The sequence below is a fragment of the Salmo salar genome, chromosome ssa09, assembly GCF_905237065.1.
Source record: "Salmo salar chromosome ssa09, Ssal_v3.1, whole genome shotgun sequence".
Lineage (NCBI taxonomy): Eukaryota > Metazoa > Chordata > Actinopteri > Salmoniformes > Salmonidae > Salmo > Salmo salar.
This window is the reverse complement of record NC_059450.1, coordinates 59,419,241-59,440,584: the sequence shown is the minus strand read 5'-3', so window position 1 is coordinate 59,440,584 and position 21,344 is coordinate 59,419,241. Positions and strand designations below refer to the sequence as shown.

Sequence of the window (21,344 nt, the reverse complement as noted above, 5' to 3'; positions counted from 1 at the left end):
CACTGTTCAAATAAACCTACAATTAAAATGATAGACTGATCATTTCTTTGTCAGTGGGCAAACGTACAAAATCAGCAGGGGATCAAATACTTTTTTCCCTCACTGTACTTAGACATTAAACATGTTCCTTCCTCTGAAATGAGCCATTGCAATAGTTGGAATGACTCAGATCATATTAGATTACAGTGCTGGATGGAATCAATATCTTTCTGGCATAATCTGACTGCAGATGCTTGTAGGGGGGAAGTAAAACAGTGTTCACACCTAGCCTATAGAGTATCCAGGGGAAAGGCGTTCACAGATTAAGCCTAGGGAGATGGGTGTCACAGATTTGTTTCAGATTCCAAACTTGCAGACTCGCAGCCAAGGATAACACTTAAATAATCAGGGGAGAGTTGGGTTAAAGTCACACACAAGTGACTTGTTAAGTTAAGATTCTGACTGACTAGGCAGTGCCATGACTGGGGTTTTGCAATTATACAGCGGCATGCACACATCCATTGTTTATCAGGTTCTGTGTAATGTTATGCTGGAACTAATAGTCCGTTAAGAACAAATTCTTATTTACAATAACGGCCTACCCCAGCCAAACCCTCCCCTAACGACGCTGGGCCAATTGTGCGCCGCCCTATGGGACTCCCAATCACAGCCGGTTGTGATACAGCCCGGGATCAAACCCGGGTCTGTAGTGACTCCTCTAGCACTGCGATGCAGTGCCTTAGACCGCTGCACCACTCAGGACTCCTAAACATTTGACCTATGCATTTGACCCAGGTCTGCAACCAACTCACCAACCTGCTAGCCCTCTTCAGCAGTACACCAACCAACCAACCAACCACCTGTAGTCCAGGGAGTTAGTGCGGCTTGCTAACCCTGAGCCTCAGTGCGGCTCAGGCTGAGCCTTCCTAACGCCTTGGACCAGAGCAACAAAACAAAACATCCCGCGCTCCGCTCCGCTCCCCATCCACCCTGATTACACAACAGGGAATTCCACAGAGAACCATTTTCCCATTAGGCTGTAACAGGAAGGGGAAGGAAAGGGGAGTGCCTGGTCTGGCCTGGTCTGGTCTGTGTTTTATTATGATGGCTGAGATAACAGCAGGCCTCTTGTTTACGCCTCTCTCACCTCAGTAATTATAATAAAACTCCCCCACAGGCCAGTGTGTGTATGTGTGTGTGTGTGTGTGTGTATTTTTGTTGATGTTTTGGTGCCTAGCATTGCTCTGGTATGGAACACTTGAGCCTGTGTAGATTGTGTAAGTGCAACTATAAGGTCTCTCTGTTGTATGGAAGACCATGCGGGAATACAGCCATAGGGTCTCACTGTAATCCACAGACCTGTGTGTGAGCGCAGCAGTATGGTTTTACTACTGTTGACAACACAATTAGGGTGTGAGAAGTGAACAAACATGGGGCTCTGCTTTGGATACGTAAGTCCAAGCCTGGACACAACTGTTTTGTACAGTTGTTTTTAAAACTTGTTATTCAACCACTCCACAAATTTCTTGTTAACAAACTGGAGTTTTGGCAAGTCGGTTAGGACATCTACTTTGTGCATGACACAAGTAATTTTTCCAACAATTGTTTACAGACAGATTATTTCACTTATAATTCACTGCATCACAATTCCAGTGGGACAGAAGTTTACATACACTAAGTGCCTTTAAACAGCTTTGAAAATTCCAGAAAATAATGACATGTGTCACAAACTTTGTCGTCTGACGATAAGGAGAAATCACTGTCAGACCAATACACAGCGGGTTGCGTGTTCCACATAATTTTATTAAGTTTGATGCACACGGAAAACCAATAAACTAGAACGACAGGAGACAGTTTCACAGGCTATCACTATACGTAGCAGTGCGAAATAAAACAACCCACAAAACCCAGGTGACAAACACACTCCTAATATATGACACCCAATCAGGAACAACGATAACCAGCTGTCCCTGATCGGGAGCCACACAGACCAACATAGAAACAGAAATACCAGAAAAACACATACAACACAGTACTTCTGCCAGGTCCTGACCAAAAATACTAAACAACTACTCCCTCTGCTGGTCAGGACGTGACATCATGGCTTTAGAAGCTTCTGACATCATTTGAGTCGATTGGAGGTGTACCTGCGGATATACTTCAAGGCCTTCAAACTCAGTGCCTCTTTGCTTGACATCATGGGAAAATCAAAAGAATTTATCTAAGACCTCAGATAAAAATTGTAGACCTCCACAAGTCTGATTCATCCTTGGGAGCAATTTCCAAATGCCTGAAGGTACCACGTTCATCTGTACAAACAACAGTACGCAAGTATAAACACCATGGGACCACGCAGCCGTCATACCGCTCAGGAAGGAGACGCGTTCTGTCTCCTCGAGATGAACGTACTTTGGTGCAAAAAGTGCATATCCATCCCAGAACAACAGCAAAGGACCTTGTAAAGATGCTGGAGGAAACAGGTACAAAAGTATCTATATCCACAGTAAAACGAGTCCTATATCGACATAACCTGAAAGGCCGCTCTGCAAGGAAGAAGCCACTGCTCCAAAACCGCCATAAAAAAAGCCAGACTACGGTTTGCAACTGCTCATGGGGACAAAGATCGTACTTTTTGGAGAAATGTCCTCTGGTCTGATGAAACAAAAATAGAACTGTTTGGCCATAATGACCATCGTTATGTTTGGAGGAAAAAGGGGGAGGCTTGCAAGCTGAAGAACACCATCCCAACCGTGAAGCATGGGGGTGGCAGCAGCAAAATGGCTTAAGGACAACAAAATCAAGGTATTGGAGTGGCCATCACAAAGCCCTGACCTCAATCCTATAGAACATTTGTGGGAAGAACTGAAAAAGTGTGTGTGAGCAAGGAGGCCTACAAACCTGACTCAGTTACACCAGCTCTGTCAGGAGGAATGGGCCAAAATTCACCCAACTTATTGTGGGAAGCTTGTGGAAGGCTACCCAAAACATTTGACCCAAGTTAAACAATTTAAAGGTAATGCTACCAAATACTCATTGAGTGTATGTAAACTTCTGACCCACTGGGAATGTGATGAAAGAAATAAAAGCTGAAATAAATCATTCTCTCTACTATTTTTCTGACATTTCACATTCTTAATATAAAATGGTGATCCTAACTGACCTAAGACAGGGAATTTTTACTAGGATTAAATGTCAGGAATTGTGAAAAACTGAGTTTAAATGTATTTGGCTAAGGTGTATGTAAACTTACGACTTCAACTGTAAGTGCATGTGAGCAGAGCTGTATGGTTTCACTAGTGTACACAAAGCTAGGTGTGGATATCATGCAACACCAAAGCATGCATGAGAGCACCAGCTGTTTCCGGATGACTGTGTGATCACTCTCTCTGTAGGAACTACAGCCTCGGGTTCGATCCCAGGCGGCCGTGACCGGGAGCCCCATGGGGCGGCGCACAATTGGCCCAGCGTCGTCCGGGTTAGGGGAGGGTTTGGCCAGGTTGATTTCTTTGGGTCATCATGCTCCAGTAACTCCTTGTGGCAAGCTGCCTCAAGTTGTCAGTTGGACGGGGTTTCCTACGACACATTGGTGCGGCTGGCTTCTGGGTTAAGAAGCAGCACGGCTTGGCAGGTCATGACGCATGGCTCTCAACGTTCACCTCTCCCGAGTCTGTTGGGGAGTTGCAGCGATGAGACAAGATCGTAACTACCAATTAGATATCACAAAAAAGGGCATTCAACTTGAGTTACTCAATGAGAGCAGCACTAAACTAGCCTGCAACGTCACTTCCTGGAGTAGCTCAAACTACGCATGTTATGACCACATCTAAACTTTAATTTGGCTTCAATGTGCTATTGACTCTTCATATAGGAATGAATGGTGTCAAATGATTGATGGCTTTGTCCATTCATACAGTAATTGGCTGGGTGCCCACTCATGCACGTATCAAAAGCTTACTAAAGGTATACTAATGCCACGTTTCTCCTCCCACTCAAAAGTTCCTTGTTAATGTCCCTTGTTGGTGGAGGACCTGTGTGTAGATGGATCATTGATAAGCCTTATAATCCTTTAAAAGACTGACTCGATACCCATCTCAGATGAACTGTTCCCTCAGGTCATGTAGACAGAAATCATTAGACAAAGAGAGGGAGAGGGAGACTGACTTTTGTTGCTCTTAGATATTGAGATATCTTCTCTTAAAAAAGACAGAGAGAGAAAGAAGGAAACAGAAAGAGAGGGAAAGAGTGACTGCGAAAGAGAAAGAGAGAAACAAGATAGAGTGACTGACATCGGGCAGCATAAACCTTTTCTGCGAGCAATAAGAATTGAGGCGATAACTCTTTTGCTTTGAAACTTTAACAAGATAATAAGATAATCCAATGTTATTGTAGTAGGGGGGGTTGTAAAAAAGAGAAAGGGTTGTTAAGAATACAGGAGTGTAATTACCGGGTTTGTTAAAGCCAGGGGAGGCTAGTTGGCGGCAATTAGAGACGCCGGCAGATAAGAGAGTAAGGAGAGAGAGAGAGATGCTGGGCCAAACCAAACTTCCTTCAAAACAGTTTAACACTTCTGCTCCTTGCCAATGATGCATGCATTTCTCTTCTCTCTCTCTCTCTCTCTCTCTCTCTCTCTCTCTCAATCTCTCTCGCTCTCTATTGCTCTCTCTATGTCCAGTGATGATCTCAGGCCTTCCACTGGTCTTCCAGAACCAGTGGTGTAAACTACTTAAGTAAAAATAGCTGTTGAGTCTTCCTGTCCTCTGTATGTTTCTCTCTCTCTATATACTGTATATCTTTCATTCAGCTGCTGAGCTCTCCTCTTTCATACTTTCTCTGCTTATCTCTTTCTCGATCTTATCCAGCTGCTGTTCATCTCTTCTCCTCTGTCCTTCATGCCTTCTGCACTCTTTCCATTACCCTTCAGTCTTAACTAACCATGAGCACAGTCAAAGACAACACAAGGCCATTTTGTCTTATAGCCACAACAACTCAATACATTTCCCTCAGATGCTGTTCCCCCACTAATGTTTAAGGTTAGGATTTGGGGTGGGAAAGCTGATCCTAGATCTCCCATAGAGAAGCTAGCCGATAAAAACTACCCAACTCTGCTTACCCCTGCTCTATAACCTCCCTTGCTTTCTCTCAACCAAAGCCCATACGAAGCCAAGTGGGAACTAAGTAAGAACCTCTAGGTAGGCTTTCCCAGAGACCAACAGGGACTGCATTGATGTCATGAGCGAGTGGAGGGGCATATCAAACAACGCCCTCTGAGACAACATGAGGTGGAACTATTAGAGGGCCAGAGCTACTGTACTGTATGAGACGGAAGGAAGGAAGTACACAGGCTGACCTTTCACCTCTCTGCTTCTCCATTAACTCTCAAAGAGGCCTTGTTGTTTGTCTCTCAGTCTTGGTCCTGAAGGAACCCTGTGCGTGCTAGTTCATGCCAGTCCAGTCCTTGGTTCATTATGAAAGGCCTACATCTCACAATAGTGACAAATTTGGTGTCTTTGATGAATTTACGAAAGCCCAAAATCTCATAATAGTGACAAATCTAGTCAAGATATACAAGGGCTACTAAAATGTTACATTTGTTGCCTGGTAACGATAATGCACCAAGACCAAAGTGTCAAGCAGAGGTAGTGTGGAAAGTCATAACATTGTGGTTACGATTTCACACCATGAAATGGGGCTCATCTCGCAACCTTGCCAGCAATCACACGCTCATTTTACACTAAGAACTGATCCCAGGGCTGTCCCAGTACATCTGAGCTTGGCTAACCAGTTGTCTTCATTCAGCGAATCAAAGCAGACCCAAACCAAGCCAAAACACCCCAGAGGATTGAGAGAGAGAGAGAGAGAGAGAGAGCGCTGAAGAATCATTAAGAGAAGAGAACAAGAGTGCAAAAAAGGGATGTGAAAGGCTTGGAGTAGGAGAGACCAACTCTAATGCACTACATAAAAAAAAAAAAAATGAGGCAGCTCTCTTGAAGTTTCCTTCCTCTCCTCTCCTTTGATATCCAACTTTATATATTCGACAGTGAAATGCGGAGCTGGATGTATTTCCACAAGATTCTTGAAAGACATGCTGCAATTAGTTGCGGGGAGACTCTTTTTTTTATCCATTTGGTTGGAGGGGTACGTCCCTTCTGTCTTCTGGTATGTGGAGTACAATAATATGTACACTCTGAGGCTGAACACAGTTTAGACACAGTTGAAGACACAGGCCAACGCCAACGACGTGGCCTCAAAATGTGAAATAGCACTATATGTAAAGGCCTACGGTACACAAACAAACACATGCATATGCATGAACGCACACACACATGCAAACTAAGAAACATAGACACACACAAACATACACGGGGGGGGGGGGGGGGTCACTCACACCACACACACATGCATTTACTCACACTAAAACACACTCACACACACACACACATTCCCACAGACACACACAGAGTTGCTAATTGAATACTTCTGTGATGTTTACACCCTTTTATTGTTCCCAGCTGTTTGACAGACAGAGTTTGAGTCTTCTTACAGCCTGGGAATTAATGCATTATCTCTGTACTGTATATCTGTGCATAACTTAAAGTACAGAACAGACTGTACTATATTCCGAAAGGAATATAGGTACAGTGAGAGGAAAGGGGGAGATGGATGGAGGGAGGAGAGGACTTGGAGGATAGGGAAACTAAATGTAGGGAGGAAAGGGGGAATAGATGGTTGAAAAGAGAGGAAGGGAGGAGAGGGGGAATCATTAGAGGGAGGAGAAGAATGGAAGGAGAGGAAGATAGAGGGGGAGAGGAATGGAGGGATGGTAGAAGAAGGAGAGAACTCACAAGGCCAGCGATGGGAGTGGGTAATCTGTTGATTTTCTTCACCAAGCCAGGTTTGATGGAGCTCAGCAACCTGAGGGGGGAGAGAGAGAGAGAGAGAGAGAGAGAGAGAGAGAGAGAGAGAGAGAGAGAGAGAGAGAGGGAGAGAGAGAGAGAGAAAAGATAGATAGAGATAAGATTTCTACAGCTTTATCCATGGAATATAGATAACATCTGTAAAAAAAACTAAATGTACATCCAACTTAAAAAACATTAAAAAAAAAAATATATAATATCCAATCAGGTGCAGGACAGAATCAGACGCACAAAAGACAACGTTTCAATCCGAGTTGGATCTTCATCAGGTCATGAAAAAACAAGTTAAAAAAAGCAAGAGTGAATGAAAGAAGGAATCATTTGTGGCTGTGTTGGGAGGTTAGTGGTGACACTGGCTCTAAATCAGTTGGAAGGACTCAAGGGCACACAGCAAGGCCTTGAGACTTTAACACACCCACACACACACACACACACACACACACACACACACACACACACACACACACACACACACACACACACACACACACACACACACACACACACACACACACACACACACACACACACACACACACACACACACACATCTCAGTGTGCCTTTAGTGTATCCAGTCATGTGTTACTCCTGAGGAAGTGGGCATGAGTGGTTGGGATAATGTTGTCAGGTCATGGATCACAACACATTACAAAAACACACACAGAGAGAGTACTGTAGCTATAATACATTATTGTACACATGCACTTCTATGAAAAACAAAATCTTTCAAAATCATGGGAAGACACGAGACACCCCTTTTGAAGTCCATCCGGCGACGGCCTCAAAAACAAAACATGAGAAAAAATTGGGGTGAGGGTGTCAAAGCCAAACAGATAATTTCCTTGCGGTCCAACCCTTCCCTTGTTTAGAGAGTGCACAAGGTCCACAGGGGACATTCTCCAACTTCCTCCCGAGGTGCAATGTTTTTTTAGGACGATTCAGAGGGGATGTTCTAGTCTTATCTGATCCTAGGTCTGTTCCTAAGTCCAGTTATTGAGGAATGTACAAGAGTTCCCCCTATCTGATTCCAGACCAGTTACTACAGTACATCCTGTTATTGTGGAATGCACTACAAGATTCTCCACTTTTCCTAGTATTATCTGATCCCAGACCTGCTCCTAAGTTCTGTTATTGCTGTTCCACATGAGGAATGTACTTCAAAGTTCATCCTTTGTTCGTCATCAAAGCCAGAGCCAATAATAGTCTCGTGATAACAATCTCTAAGGTTATGTTATGATACACCTGGAAGGCAATGTGATTCTACCTCAAACGCTGAGTAGAAAAGTGGAGAGGTTGAGTTGTAGATGGATGGCTGCTGATGGCGAGATATGGGAAGAATTAGGTGTATGGTTGTAAGGAAGCCTCTGGTTGTTGACAAAGGGGTTTTACGCTCGACTGGGTTCGTAGAGAGAAATGAGAGAAAGTGTATTTTTCTGTGATAGGGGTTATTGATAATATGGTAAGATAAAAGCTGATCATTCAATGGCGGTAGGGCTGGGCGATATGACCAAAATCTCATATCCCCATATAGGTCATTTCATATCCCGATAACGATACATATCACGATACAGCACATTTTCCGTAAATTCAATGAAAAAATAGTTTATATAAAATGACCACATGTAAAGGCCTATTTCGTATTACATTTTGAATTATACTCAACAAATAAAAGGTACTTACTCATATTTGATTATTTCTCCTTTTATTTAGAAGCTTTGTGCATATTTTCAATTAAGCATGTAACAAAATATAAAATATTAATGTATAAAATCTAAAAAAGGTAAATAGAAAATACTTCAACTATAGTTGCAAACAAAATAAATAGGCCAAAAAATGTGAATATGGTCCAAAATATCCAAACCAAACATACTCTTTAATAGTAGAACTGTTTGAACTGTGGAAGCAAACAAATGAATACAGGCCTAACAAATATCGGTTTATATGAATTATAGCATTATATGAAAAGAACCAAAGTGCTGCCCAAAAAACTTTTTGGGGTCTCATCCCTAGACTCTCTCTGTACTGTTTCACATGATTCTTGCGTAGGTGGTAAAAGAGGTTAGTGGTGTTTGAGCCTGTTGTCGGGACCGGCCAGCAGCATATTTTGCAGAGGACGGTTTTCTGGTCCGTGTCAGACTTTTCATACCCAAACCACGTCCATGCGACCGAAGTAGCCCCTATTTTAGCTACAAGCTCCCTGTCTCTTATGCTCTGTGTCACGTTCACTCTCCTCCATGTTTGTTTGTGTTGCAAATTTCCTTCCACACGTGCCGCAAAGCGCCGTCTAATTGACGAAAAATATTGACGTAAAGAGTGCGATTTGCAACACAATGACATAAACGATAGAGCATAATATGAAACGATAGACGTTTTTCTATCGTCACACGATATATATCGTCATATTGCCCAGCCCTAAATGGCGGTGTCACATTTCTGCATGGATCTCCATGAAAATAAATGTTTATTTGGCCTCGAATGCGTGCAATGTTTTTAATATGATATATTCGATAATTACTGTTATGGTGCATGCACGCAGGCACACACACACACACACACACACACACACACACACACACACACACACACACACACACACACACACACAGTTAGACAGCTTACAGTCAGCAGAGACACACAATTCACATTTGAAGACTGCCTATCACCCACCTAAGATAACCAATTTGAGTTGACCACAGGGAAGCACCTCAAGCCCCTTCATAGTCTCCAGAAGGGTTGTACTATATCCCTAGGGTGTCTGTGAATTGCACTACACTAACAGACTCCACACACTGGAACTTTGAGGGAAGAGACCTATAAATCTCCTGGATTTACTCCACAGCTGAAAAGGACATGACAGGGACTGTAAAGTAAAGTATGTTATGTCCACAGGATGAGGAACATGTCTGAAGGGAAGGGGGGGGGAGTAGAGACTATAGCCATAACACAGGTGTTCACACAACGTGAAGTATGTAGCTGACACTTTTATCACAGGCTGGGTGAGAGGATGCATGTGATTTATACATTACAGGAAAAGGGTTGAGGACTCAATGAGTAGTTTACTGTAGTGATTTATTTGTTTATTTACGTGTTATTTATTTATGTGCACGTAACGTACAGTTAGCCTGGCCAACAAAGCCAAACTCTGTTATTTACCGCTGCTCTTTAATTAGCGTTATTTGTTATACTTATCTCTTTTCTTTTAGGTATTTCCTTAAAACGGCATTGTTGGTTAAGGGCTTGTAAGCACGCATTTCACTGTAAGGTCTACACCTGTTTTATTTGGCGCATGTGGCAAACACCATTTGATTTGATTTGATTGCCCCAGTTGAGCGTGTCATTTATCTAGCTCACTACTGCACCACACGGTCTGGCATGCCAGGCTACTGTACAGTATAATCTGTACATAAAGTGCTTTGAGCACTTCGAAAAATTGCTCTATAAATGCAACACTTGTTGTGCCGAGCCACAAGGGGAAACGTGTCTGAGGATTCTGCCTACAGTAACGTGAAGGAGTTGCAAAAGATGGGGTAGCACTTACTCGCACAGCAGGATCCCATTCTCCAGGCCTCCCCTGAAGTCCTTGTCACCGAAGCATCTGCCTGTGACCGCCTGTCGATCGAAAAGGAAAAACAAAGATGGCGTCAGTTCCCTTGTTCGTATTCCTCATTGCTACTTCAACCTTTTAGGTGCTGTAGTGTTAGTTAAAAGTCATGTGCAACAGCTATTCCTTTTCCTCTTTCTCAGTGTACCGCCGTCTTTTCTCTTTCAAAAACACCAGTCTTTCCTTAGTTGAAGATAAATAACTATAAAATCCTATGTTTTTTAACATTTAGCTACTTCAATAGCACATGAAGAAGCACAGCCGGCCGAAGCGGATTAAAGAGAGTGTACAGTAAACATCCCACGTCAAACTGTACATCATCGTCCACTAAACAAAAACCCCTCTGCGGGAAAAAAAACAATAACCTTTGTTCCTGGCGCGTAAAGCTTTTCCTCCACAAACCTCCAGATAAAACCGCCAGAGCGAAGAGGAAGAGAACGAGAAACTCAGTCTATTTGGTAACGCTTGCTAGTTCACAGCGCTAGCTGACAAGCGGTACGCTAACAAGCTTGACATAAGCTGCCATCATCCCCACAAAATCGCTCTCTGGGGCTGCTCCAGGCCCCTAATTGGTTGTGACATAAGAGATTAATCTCTACTAGTAGTTCAGTGGTCTCTTGGTGGGGGTAAACTATACGTTTGCATGCTATTGCATGACTGGACTAAGTCTACATTTGTCACTGTGGTCTAAGGCCTAGCCTAGCCTATACATCCAAATAGGATATTTGGATGTATAGGCTAGGCTGTACTGTTCAAATGTACATTTGTTATTTTCAGTCTTAACTGAAACACATTTTTTTAGCATCCAAAGATGACCGTATGCTTATATATTTCAGACTGGTATCAGGAGCAATATCATAGAAAAGCACCAAAAAAGCTCCTTCCAATTTCAAGCAGAGTAACACTTAGAGAAAGCATTGACTAATGTCAGAGCACCTCAGCAAGTTAGAGTACCTTTTCACCTCTTGACCCTTCAAGGTTCCTTGACCTCTAACCTGGAAGGTTATGTGTACAGAAGGACATCCTCCTCACACACAATCAAATCCTGCCAAACACAATGTTAAAAAGACAGGAACACACACACACACACACACACATACACACACACACACACACACACACACACACACACACACACACACACACACACACACAAACTAATTACAACCGTTTTACTCAAATATCAGCAGTACTTAAATAATCTCTCCTCACTCAAAAACCACCTCTAGCCTCCCCGCTGTCAGACTTGTAAGTGCAAGACAAAGTTAAAAGTCATTCATTTTCACATAGGAAAGAATAGCCATTTAAAAAGTAGACCTCTTCGGATCGTTCATTTGCGAGCCAAAACAATTATGGGATTAAATTCCCCGACTGGTCCAGTTACATTTATTAGTACAGCTGTGGAAAAAGTGTGGGGATTGGGGATATACAACAACTGGCTGGCTGGCTGGCTGGCTGGTTGGCTGGGGTGTGCATTTCTGTCAGTTCTTTGGCTCATTTGGACTTGGACAGTGTACAAAATAAATGGACTGCTGTATGTCAGTGAGTAGGCCAAAATGTTGATCTGTGTTGGGTGGCGGGTGAAACAAGCCCTACCACCTGGTGTGTTTGTGTGTGTGTGTGTGTGTGTGTGTGTGTGTGTGTGTGTGTGTGTGTGTGTGTGTGACAGATCTGGCTAGTGTGCTGACGTTGGGGCCATTCACTACTACTATTCATACGGTGGGTGAGAATTGTGAACCCGGCACTGTCTGCCCATTGACTACAAAAGTGATGAGAGACGACATTCTTTTGGGAGGTCTGTGTCATCGTGTGAGGTCCAAACGTCCAAACATTAACCTGTCAGAAAGCATATGGTCCAAACTATGAGCATCATTTTTAATTGCTGTATAGTTTTCAGTGTATAATAATACAGTGCAATGTAGACTAATACAGTGGCAGACTCAAAAGTAAAGTATCAGCCTAATACATACAGCAGAATATTTCATTCCTGTGACGATGACCTTGATATATCAACGCATGATATATTTCTGAGCTAAAATTGAGGGTAACGGCAATGTCTACAAGGATTGAATAATGGCTTATGTCAACCTGGTGTCCACTGATTCACCCGATGTGGACTCGAGGCGTAGAGGGCATCAGCAGATAGCTGTGTTTCATCAACTGAACAGGGCTGGGGATACAGTATGACATCTGGTTATTTTTACCACGCAGAAAGAGCTGCAATGTACTGTAGCAGAGGGACAAAACTGCACTCGCTCATTCAACCAGTCTGTTTCAGGCAAACTGGCCCACAGCAGTTTTTTTTCTCACTAAAGAATCATTATTTTGAAAGAAATTGGGAAGCTCGAAATACGACGACGATACACGGCTTCACATACAACTACGAAGTAAATAACCAACAAAGCTCAATACAAGTGCCTCAAGCCACAGCCACCAAATGCACTACCCTTTGGGGTTACGTCCATAAACCTGCATTACGTCTTCCTGGTCAAACCGCCTGCGATTGGCCAATTGGACATCTGGGCTCAGAATATTGAAGGGCTCTGTTTTTCTCCTTGCCTGGCCCCTCTTTGGCAGCCACTGTAATTGCTAAAGACCCTGTAATTCCTGCACGTCTGCTTGTCTCATACGAGCTGCCTAGACACACAGACAACACAGAGACCTGCTAAGGCCGAAAGGAAGCTGGTAGAACTCGCGCAGGCCTTTGGCCCACCACCACACCCGGGCTTACCTCATCATAGAGGTTTCTGGCTGGGGGGGGGGGCTGATCGCTAAAGCAGGCCCGTCCTGGCTAATATAGCCCCTCTGGGACTTGTATCAGGAAGCTATAGTCTAACATGGCAGTAAAAGCTGAATTAGTTCCAAGCACACCAAGGGAGGGTCCTCAGACTGGAGCTTTACTGTACTGTGACAGGTTCAATTGAATAAACACACAGCTCCCTGAGTAAAAATGCCCTTGGGGTCAAGCGCCCAGGAGAGTTTGACCCCAAAGTCTAATTGACCCTTTAGTCTAGTTCAAAGTTGAAAACCCTTTAATCCAGTTCAAAGTCAAAAGCCTTTTAGTCTTGTTTGATAAATGGATCTATATTACAAATGGCCTACAATTACCTCTCATTTAGACAGAAACCTAGATAGAAACTAAGTAATGACGAGTCATTCTGACCAAGTGATCAAGGTCACAGCCAGTGTCCCTGCACAGTGAAGTTGCTGGTAACTTCTGGACCATACGTTTTAAAACAGTGGGGTCATCTGAGGGTGCTCAATTAGACTGTGGAATGTGTCGCCTTTGTTTCCTCCAGCGGAATGCGGCCTGAGGCTTGTTGTCCACAACGCTTGGCTGCATTGTTGCTCAAACAATCATAACAAAAAGAAATCGTACTTTCCATCCACATGGACATCTTTAATGACCAAACAGAATCAGTTCTTATGGCTTTGTATCCAAGTGTATCAGTCTCAGCACTTTCTCATGCTTGCAGAGAGGATGACTCCATTGGAGAAAAACCGCATGGACATACTTTTAAAGTAAGCAAAAGCAAAACTTTGTTCTTTTTCTGAGCCAGTAAACCATGGACTCTGAAGAGTAAATTGACAAAGGCCTTGTTCCATTTGATGACTTCAAGTGTCCTAGATCTGAAGTCTTGGATATCTGATCCACCAAAGGAGAAGCAGTTTGTTACTATTTGTTACTTCTGAAGAACTGTCCTGTCCGGTTGTTCAAGCCAAGCACAGGGAATGAGCAATGAAAGATGAGACATTGCTTGCTTTCCATCCTGGCTAATCAAATGGACAATTGCTCATACAATATCAAATCAAATCCATTCGAAACAAAGTTGCATAACAAATTGGAATCTCAGGCCCTTTTCAAAAAAGGTACTGTATATTACTCTACCTGCATGTTCAAATCAAGTGACCAAGACATCCAAACTAGACAAAATCCTGTGACATGAGAACCATCAAAGGGCCAACATTTTCCTGAACAGATGTCTCTCTTTGTGGAAATAGACTTAACTGGACCCATAGGGCCCAGCCAATGAAAACAGAACTATTACAATATGGTAATCTCTGGGGTATTTCCCTGGAAAGCTACCTGTCCCAAATGAATAACCGGTAATTCCAGGTTCACGAAAGGCAGGTTTCCGTGACTGCAGGAGTGTAGTATGATGTCCCATCTAGGGTTGCAAAGGGTCGGAAACTTTCCGGTAAATTTCCAGAATTTTTCCTGAAATTATCCATGGGAAGTTAAACCCGCGAATTTTGGGGAATTTTGCTTAAATTCATCAAAGAAGTTAGCTTATAACAGTGAACCTTTTTTGTGGGATACACATAAGGCAAGTCTAGGTCTTGTGGCATATTTTGGTTAAACTATCCCCAATTCAATGGAATTGTAACCCTCTGCATGCACAGTGCATTCTACCATCACATGTGCAGTGCACTCTTCCATCAAATGTACAGCTGACTCTCAATATCTTGCACACTAAAGAAATGCTATTGAGCACACACTACTACACTGTCTAAGCCAAGGACTACATGCTTTCTGGTAAGTTTTGATTACAATACTGGGTGGGATGAAAATATTTTATGACATACATTATGTTTTGTTAACTAGTAAATAGTAGCCTACAGCAAAGTGTGTTTAAATCATTTCTAACTTGTTAACCTGTTTGGGCTAGGGGGCAGTATTGAGAATTTTGGAAAAAATATGTGCCCATTTTTAACTGCCTCCTACACCAACTCAGAAGCTAGAATATGCATATTATTGTTCAGGTTTGGATAGAAAACACCCTGAAGTTTCTAAAACTGTTTGAATGGTGTCTGTGAGTATAACAGAACTCCTATGGCAGGCAAAAACCTGACAAGGTTTCATGCAGGAAGTGGCCTGTCTGACAAGGAGTCGTGCGTCTTGTATCTGTTTATTGAAAAGTAAGGATCTTAGCTGTAACGTGACAATTCCCAGGGCTCCAATAGGCTCTCAGGACGCGGGAAAATCATGAAGGTTGACGAGGCAGCCTCAGGCTGAAACAGATTATCATCTTATTCAAGTGTCCCATTAGGTGACAATGGAGTGAGGCGCGTGCGCGATTAGCCCCCGTGGAGTATTTTAATTCGGCTGTTTAGTTTATTGCAGATTCCCGGTCGGAATATTATCGCTTTTCTACGAGATAAATGGCATAAAAATTGGTTTTAAACAGCGGTTGACATGCTTCGAAAGTACGGTAATGGAATATTTAGAATTTTATTGTCACGAATTGCGCCATGCGCGCGACACTTCTTTACTATTTCGGATAGTGTCTGGAACGCATCGAACAAAACGCCGCTATTCGGATATAACGATGGATTATTTTGGACCAAACCAACATTTGTTATTGAAGTAGCAGTCCTGGGTGTGCATTCTGACGAAGACAACAAAAGGTAATCAAACTTTTATAATAGTAAATATGATTATGGTGAGTGCTAAACTTGCCGGGTGTCTAAATAGCGAGCCCGTGATGCCTGGGCTATGTACTTAGAATATTGCAAAATGTGCTTTCACCAAAAAGCTATTTTAAAATCGGACATATCGAGTGCATAGAGGAGGTCTGTATCTATAATTCTTAAAATAATTGTTATGCTTTTTGTGAACGTTTATCGTGAGTAATTTAGTAAAATGTTAGCGAATTCCCCGGAAGTTTGCGGGTGCTAGTTCTGAACGTCACATGCTAATGTAAAAAGCTGGTTTTTGATATAAATATGAACTTGATTGAACAAAACATGCATGTATTGTATAACATAATGTCCTAGGGTTGTCATCTGATGAAGATCATCAAAGGTGAGTGCTGCATTTAGCTGTCTTCTGGGTTTTGGTGACATTATATGCTGGCTTGAAAAATGGGTATATGATTATTTCTGGCTTGGTACTCTGCTGACATAATCTAATGTTTTGCTTTCGTTGTAAAGCCTTTTTGAAATCGGACAGTGTGGTTAGATTAACGAGAGTCTTGTCTTTAAATAGCTGTAAAATAGTCATATGTTTGAGAAATTGAAGTAATAGGATTTTTAAGGTTTTGAAAATCGCGCCACAGGCTGCAAGTGGCTGTTACGTAGGTGGGACGAATTCGTCCCGCCTAGCCCAGAACAAACAAAACAAACAAACAAATTTATTTTTATATAGCCCTTCGTACATCAGCTGATATTCTCAAAGTGCTGTACAGAAACCCAGCCTAAAACCCCAAACAGCAAGCAAAGCATGTGAAAGAAGCACGGTGGCTAGGAAAAACTCCCTAGGAAAAACTCCCTAGAAAGGCCAAAAACCTAGGAAGAAACCTAGAGAGGAACCAGGCTATGAGGGGTGGCCAGAGAGGTTAACAATTTCTGCTAGTTAGTTTTTGCTATCATTTGGGTTTTAGCTTGCTTGAGCCTGCTAACTGAGTGTTAATTCACCTGTTTCCATACATGTTTCATTTTAAAACATATCTTACAAAGGAGTTGTTTAATCTAACTGCTTAAAAATGTAACTGTACATGGAATTGTGTTTGGGTTTTATTACTCATTTTTCTCTCATCTTTTTTTTCTTCTAATCTTTACAGGAAAATGCCATGGGCACTATCTGATGTGTGGAGATATTTCACTGCAGCTAATGTAGAAGGAAAAGCTGTGTACATTTGCATATACTGTGCCAATTTGCAAATACTGTGCCAAATCATATGTGAAGAATGCAACAAAGATGCAGAATCATCTGGCCAAGTGCATAAAGTTGATGATGAATCAGACACCTTATCTATAGCAACAGCTCATGTGCCCCTGGACTCAGAAGTTTTTTTGACTCAATGGAGGAACGTAGTCAGATAAATGCTTTTGAATGTCTTGCTGAGCTGTGTATGTAACTGGTTCACCTCTGATGCTCACAGGCAATGTGTATTGGAAGAGATTTATGAATGTCCTTGCCCAGCATACACCCCTCCAACCAGACATGCTTTATCGACTCATTTGCTGGATGCAGAGTTCAAGTGAAGGTCAAGCAAATCATAGAGAAAGCAGACTGTATTACAATCATCTCTGCTGTGTGGTCGAATGTTCGTCGGCAAAGAATAATTATAGAGATAGCAAAAGCTCAGGTTGCCCAGGCCGGCGGAGATACAATCTTCGGCAAAATCATTCGCAAGGAGATTCCTGCAAAAATATTATTTTTGTAGAATACCGCTCAACCAATATTCTACAAGAGCACAGACACAAGGGACAACAGACACACCGGTCTCTACATTGCAGCTGCCCAGCTGCCCTCTGAATATTCCCCAAAATGTGCAACCCTAGTCCCAACTAGTGTTATTCGGCAACGCCTAGCCAGAGATCATGGTTTTAGAAAGTAACATACAGTCTACAGTGCCTTCAGAAATTATTCACACCTCTTTACTTTTTCAACATTTTGTTGTGTTACAGCCGGAATTGAACATTTATTAAATTGAGATTTTGTGTCACACTTCTACACACAATATCCTATAATGTCAAAGTGGAATTCTGCTTGTAGAAAATGTTCTAAATTGGTTAAGAATGAAAAGCTGAAATTTATTCAACCTCTTTGTTATGGCAAGCCTAAATAAGTTGAGCAGTAAAAATATACTTAACAAGTCACATAAGTTGCATGGACTTTGTGTGCAATAGTTTAAACATTTTTTAAAAGACTACCTCATCGCTGTACCCCAGTACATACAATTAACTGTAAGGTCCCTCAGTCGAGCAGTGGATTTCAAGCACAGATTCAATCACAAAGACAAGGAAGGTCTTCCAATGCCTTGCAAAAAAGAGCACCTATGGGTAGAAGTGTAAAAAATTTAAAAAAGCAGACCTTGAATATCCCTTTGAGCATGGTAAAGTTATTAATTACACTTTGGATGGTGTATCAATACAGCCAGTCACTACAAAGATACAGGCATCCTTCCTAACTCAGTTGCCATGGAGGAAGGAAACCACTCAGAGAATTCACCAATGGTGACTTTAAAACAGTTAATGGCTGTGATAGGAGAAAACTGAGGATGGATTAACAACATTTTAATTACTCCACAATACTAACCAAATTGACAGATTGAAAAAAAGGAAGCCTGTACAGACAAAAAATATCCCAAAACATGCATCATGTTTGCATTAAGGCACTAAATTAAAAATGCAAAAAATGTGGCAAAGAAATTAACTATATGTCCTGAATACAAAGCGTTATGTCTGGGGCAAATCCAACACAACACATTATTGAGCACCACTTCATATTTTCAAGCATGGTGGTGGCTGCATCATGTTATGGGTATGCTCGTCGAATCAAATCAAATCAAATTTTATTTGTCACATACACATGGTTAGCAGATGTTAATGCGAGTGTAGCGAAATGATTGTCATCAGCAAGGACTGAGGAGTTTTCCTAGAAGGAAACCTGGTTCAGTCTGCTTTCCATCAGACTCTGGGAGATTAATTCACCTTTCAGCAGGACAATAATCTAAAACACAAGGCCAAATATACAATGGAGTTGCTAACCAAGATGACATTAAATGTTCCTGAGTGGCCTGGTTACATTTTTTACATAAATTGGCTTGAAAATCAATGGAAAGACTTTAAAATGGCTGTCTAGAAAGGATCAACAACTAACTTGACAGAGCTTGAAGAATAAAAAAATATATAATGTGCAAATGTTGCACAATCCAGGTGTGGAAAGCTCTTAGAGACCAGAAAGACAGCTGTAATCTCACAGCTGTAATCTCTGCCAAATGTGATTATAACATGTGTGTACTCAGGGGTGCAAATACTTCTGTAAATTAGATATTTGTGACCCTGTTTCAGGAAACTAGCATTTTAGGTTTTATTTTTTTAATGTGTTGTTTTGGCAGAAATTCCTTCTGTAACATGTGAATATTCATGCACCTTAATAAAAACTTGTATGCCATCTGTAAATATCAATAATATTGTTAAATTACGAGCCTTGTTGGTTAAGCCACAGAAAAAGTCAGCAACCTTCCCACTAGCCATGATTGGCTGAGATAATGAATGGGTTGGACATGCTGAGAGAGGAGTTTGCATTTTGATAAAAATAAATATTTTTACGTTCAAACGGCTCTCCTGTGAACTCGTGACTTGCGACCTAGTTTCCTGAATCGGGTCACTTATATAGACAGGTGTGTGCCTTTCCAAATGATGTCCAATCAATTGAATTTAGCACAGGTGGACTCCAAACAAGTTGTAGAAACATCTCAACGATGATCAATGGAAACAGGATGCACCTGAGCTCAATTCCGAGTCTCATAGCAAAAGGTCTGAAAACGTATGGAAATGTGATATTTAAGTTTTTATTTTTAATACATTTGCAAAAATTTCGAAAAACCTGTTTTTGGTTTGTCATTATGGAGTATTGTGTGTAGATTGATGAGGGGGGGAAACTATTTAATCCATTTTAGAATAAGACTGTAACACAAGAAAATTTGGAATAAGTCAAGGGGTATGAATACTTTCTCAAGGCACTGTAGACATTGTGGTATAAGGTATAAAAATAGGTATAACAATAAGGTATAAGGTATAAATAAATAAGGTACATAAAAATAAGGTATTAAAATAGTATAAAATTTAGTGATACCACTACAACAATAATACAGCCATTTACAACTTGCACAGGAAGAGGAACTAAATCACATTTTTGTTGACATGACAAAACATAGCACAACTACACAAATGTTGTGACTGCCACGTTTTACCAAGATATAGCTATGATAACAATCTCTGGTTCCCTCTCAAACCATCCCCATCCCTTAACCTAGAGAGAAATGTACAATATGTATGAAAATAAACATTTACATTTACATTTTACATTTAAGTCATTTAGCAGACGCTCTTATCCAGAGCGACTTACAAATTGGTGGATTCACCTTATAATATCCAGTGGAACAACCACTTTACAAAAGTGCATCTAAATCTTTTAAGGGGGGGGTTAGAAGGATTACTTTATCCTATCCCAGGTATTCCTTGAAGAGGTGGGGTTTCAGGTGTCTCCGGAAGGTGGTGATTGACTCCGCTGTCCTGGCGTCGTGAGGGAGCTTGTTCCACCATTGGGGTGCCAGAGCAGCGAACAGTTTTGACTGGGCTGAGCGGGAACTGTGCTTCCTCAGAGGTAGGGAGGCGAGCAGGCCAGAGGTGGATGAACGGAGTGCCCTTGTTTGGGTGTAGGGCAAACAAGGGCACTCCGTTCATCCACCTCATCCACGTTCATCCACCTCAGTCCAAGGACTCCATAATCTGTGCATTGTGTATCATCAGTTTGTAGGAATTCTATGCGTGGGGTCCTTCTATTATTTCTTAGGTTTTGTCTAATTATTTGAGGCTTCAACAGTTCAGCCAAAGGTCATGAGAGGGATCCGTCCAGGAACCTTCATTCAAACCTTTTCACGCACTGCCACTGCTGCTATTCTCAAAGGAAACCAATTGGCTTTGGATTTCTAGTGGCTAGCCCCATCTATTGTGACTATGGGCTGGATACCCTGGGGCTTGGCACATTGGGGGATGTATTATAGACTGGGGCGGGAGGGAGTTTGGGGTTCAATGTCACAGTTAGTGGCTGTGCTTGCTGACAGCACTGTGGTAACTCAGGGGGCAGCTGTGAACTTCTCTAGGGTAGGGGGCAGTATTTTGATGTCCGGATGAAAGGTGTGCCCGTAGTAAACTGCCTGCTACTCAGGCTCAGAAGGTAGGATATGCATATTATAGAAAATTTGGATAGAAAACACTCCGAAGTTTCTAAAACTGTTTGAATGATGTCTGTGAGTATAACAGAACTCATACGGCAGGCAAAAACCTGAGAAAAATCCAACCAGGAAGTGTGGAAATCTGAGGTTTGTAGTTTTTC

At 42.0% G+C, this 21,344-nt stretch overlaps 1 protein-coding gene across 9 annotated transcripts in view; it reads right to left on the bottom strand.

Moving 5' to 3' along the window:
* LOC106611539 (LIM and calponin homology domains-containing protein 1) overlaps window positions 1-21,344 on the bottom strand; it is a 170,400-nt gene that overhangs the window by 93,772 nt on the left and 55,284 nt on the right. For 8 of the 9 annotated variants that reach the window (XM_045723846.1, XM_045723841.1, XM_045723842.1 and 5 more), the window contains exons 2-3: window positions 10,433-10,503; window positions 6,822-6,891 (exon numbers count right to left, since the gene is read on the bottom strand). In XM_045723846.1, coding sequence (XP_045579802.1) covers window positions 6,822-6,891; window positions 10,433-10,503 — 141 coding nt within the window. Of the gene's footprint in view, window positions 1-6,821; window positions 6,892-7,124; window positions 7,175-10,432; window positions 10,504-21,344 lie in introns of those variants that run through there. The other variant, XM_045723845.1, reaches the window with a different exon arrangement.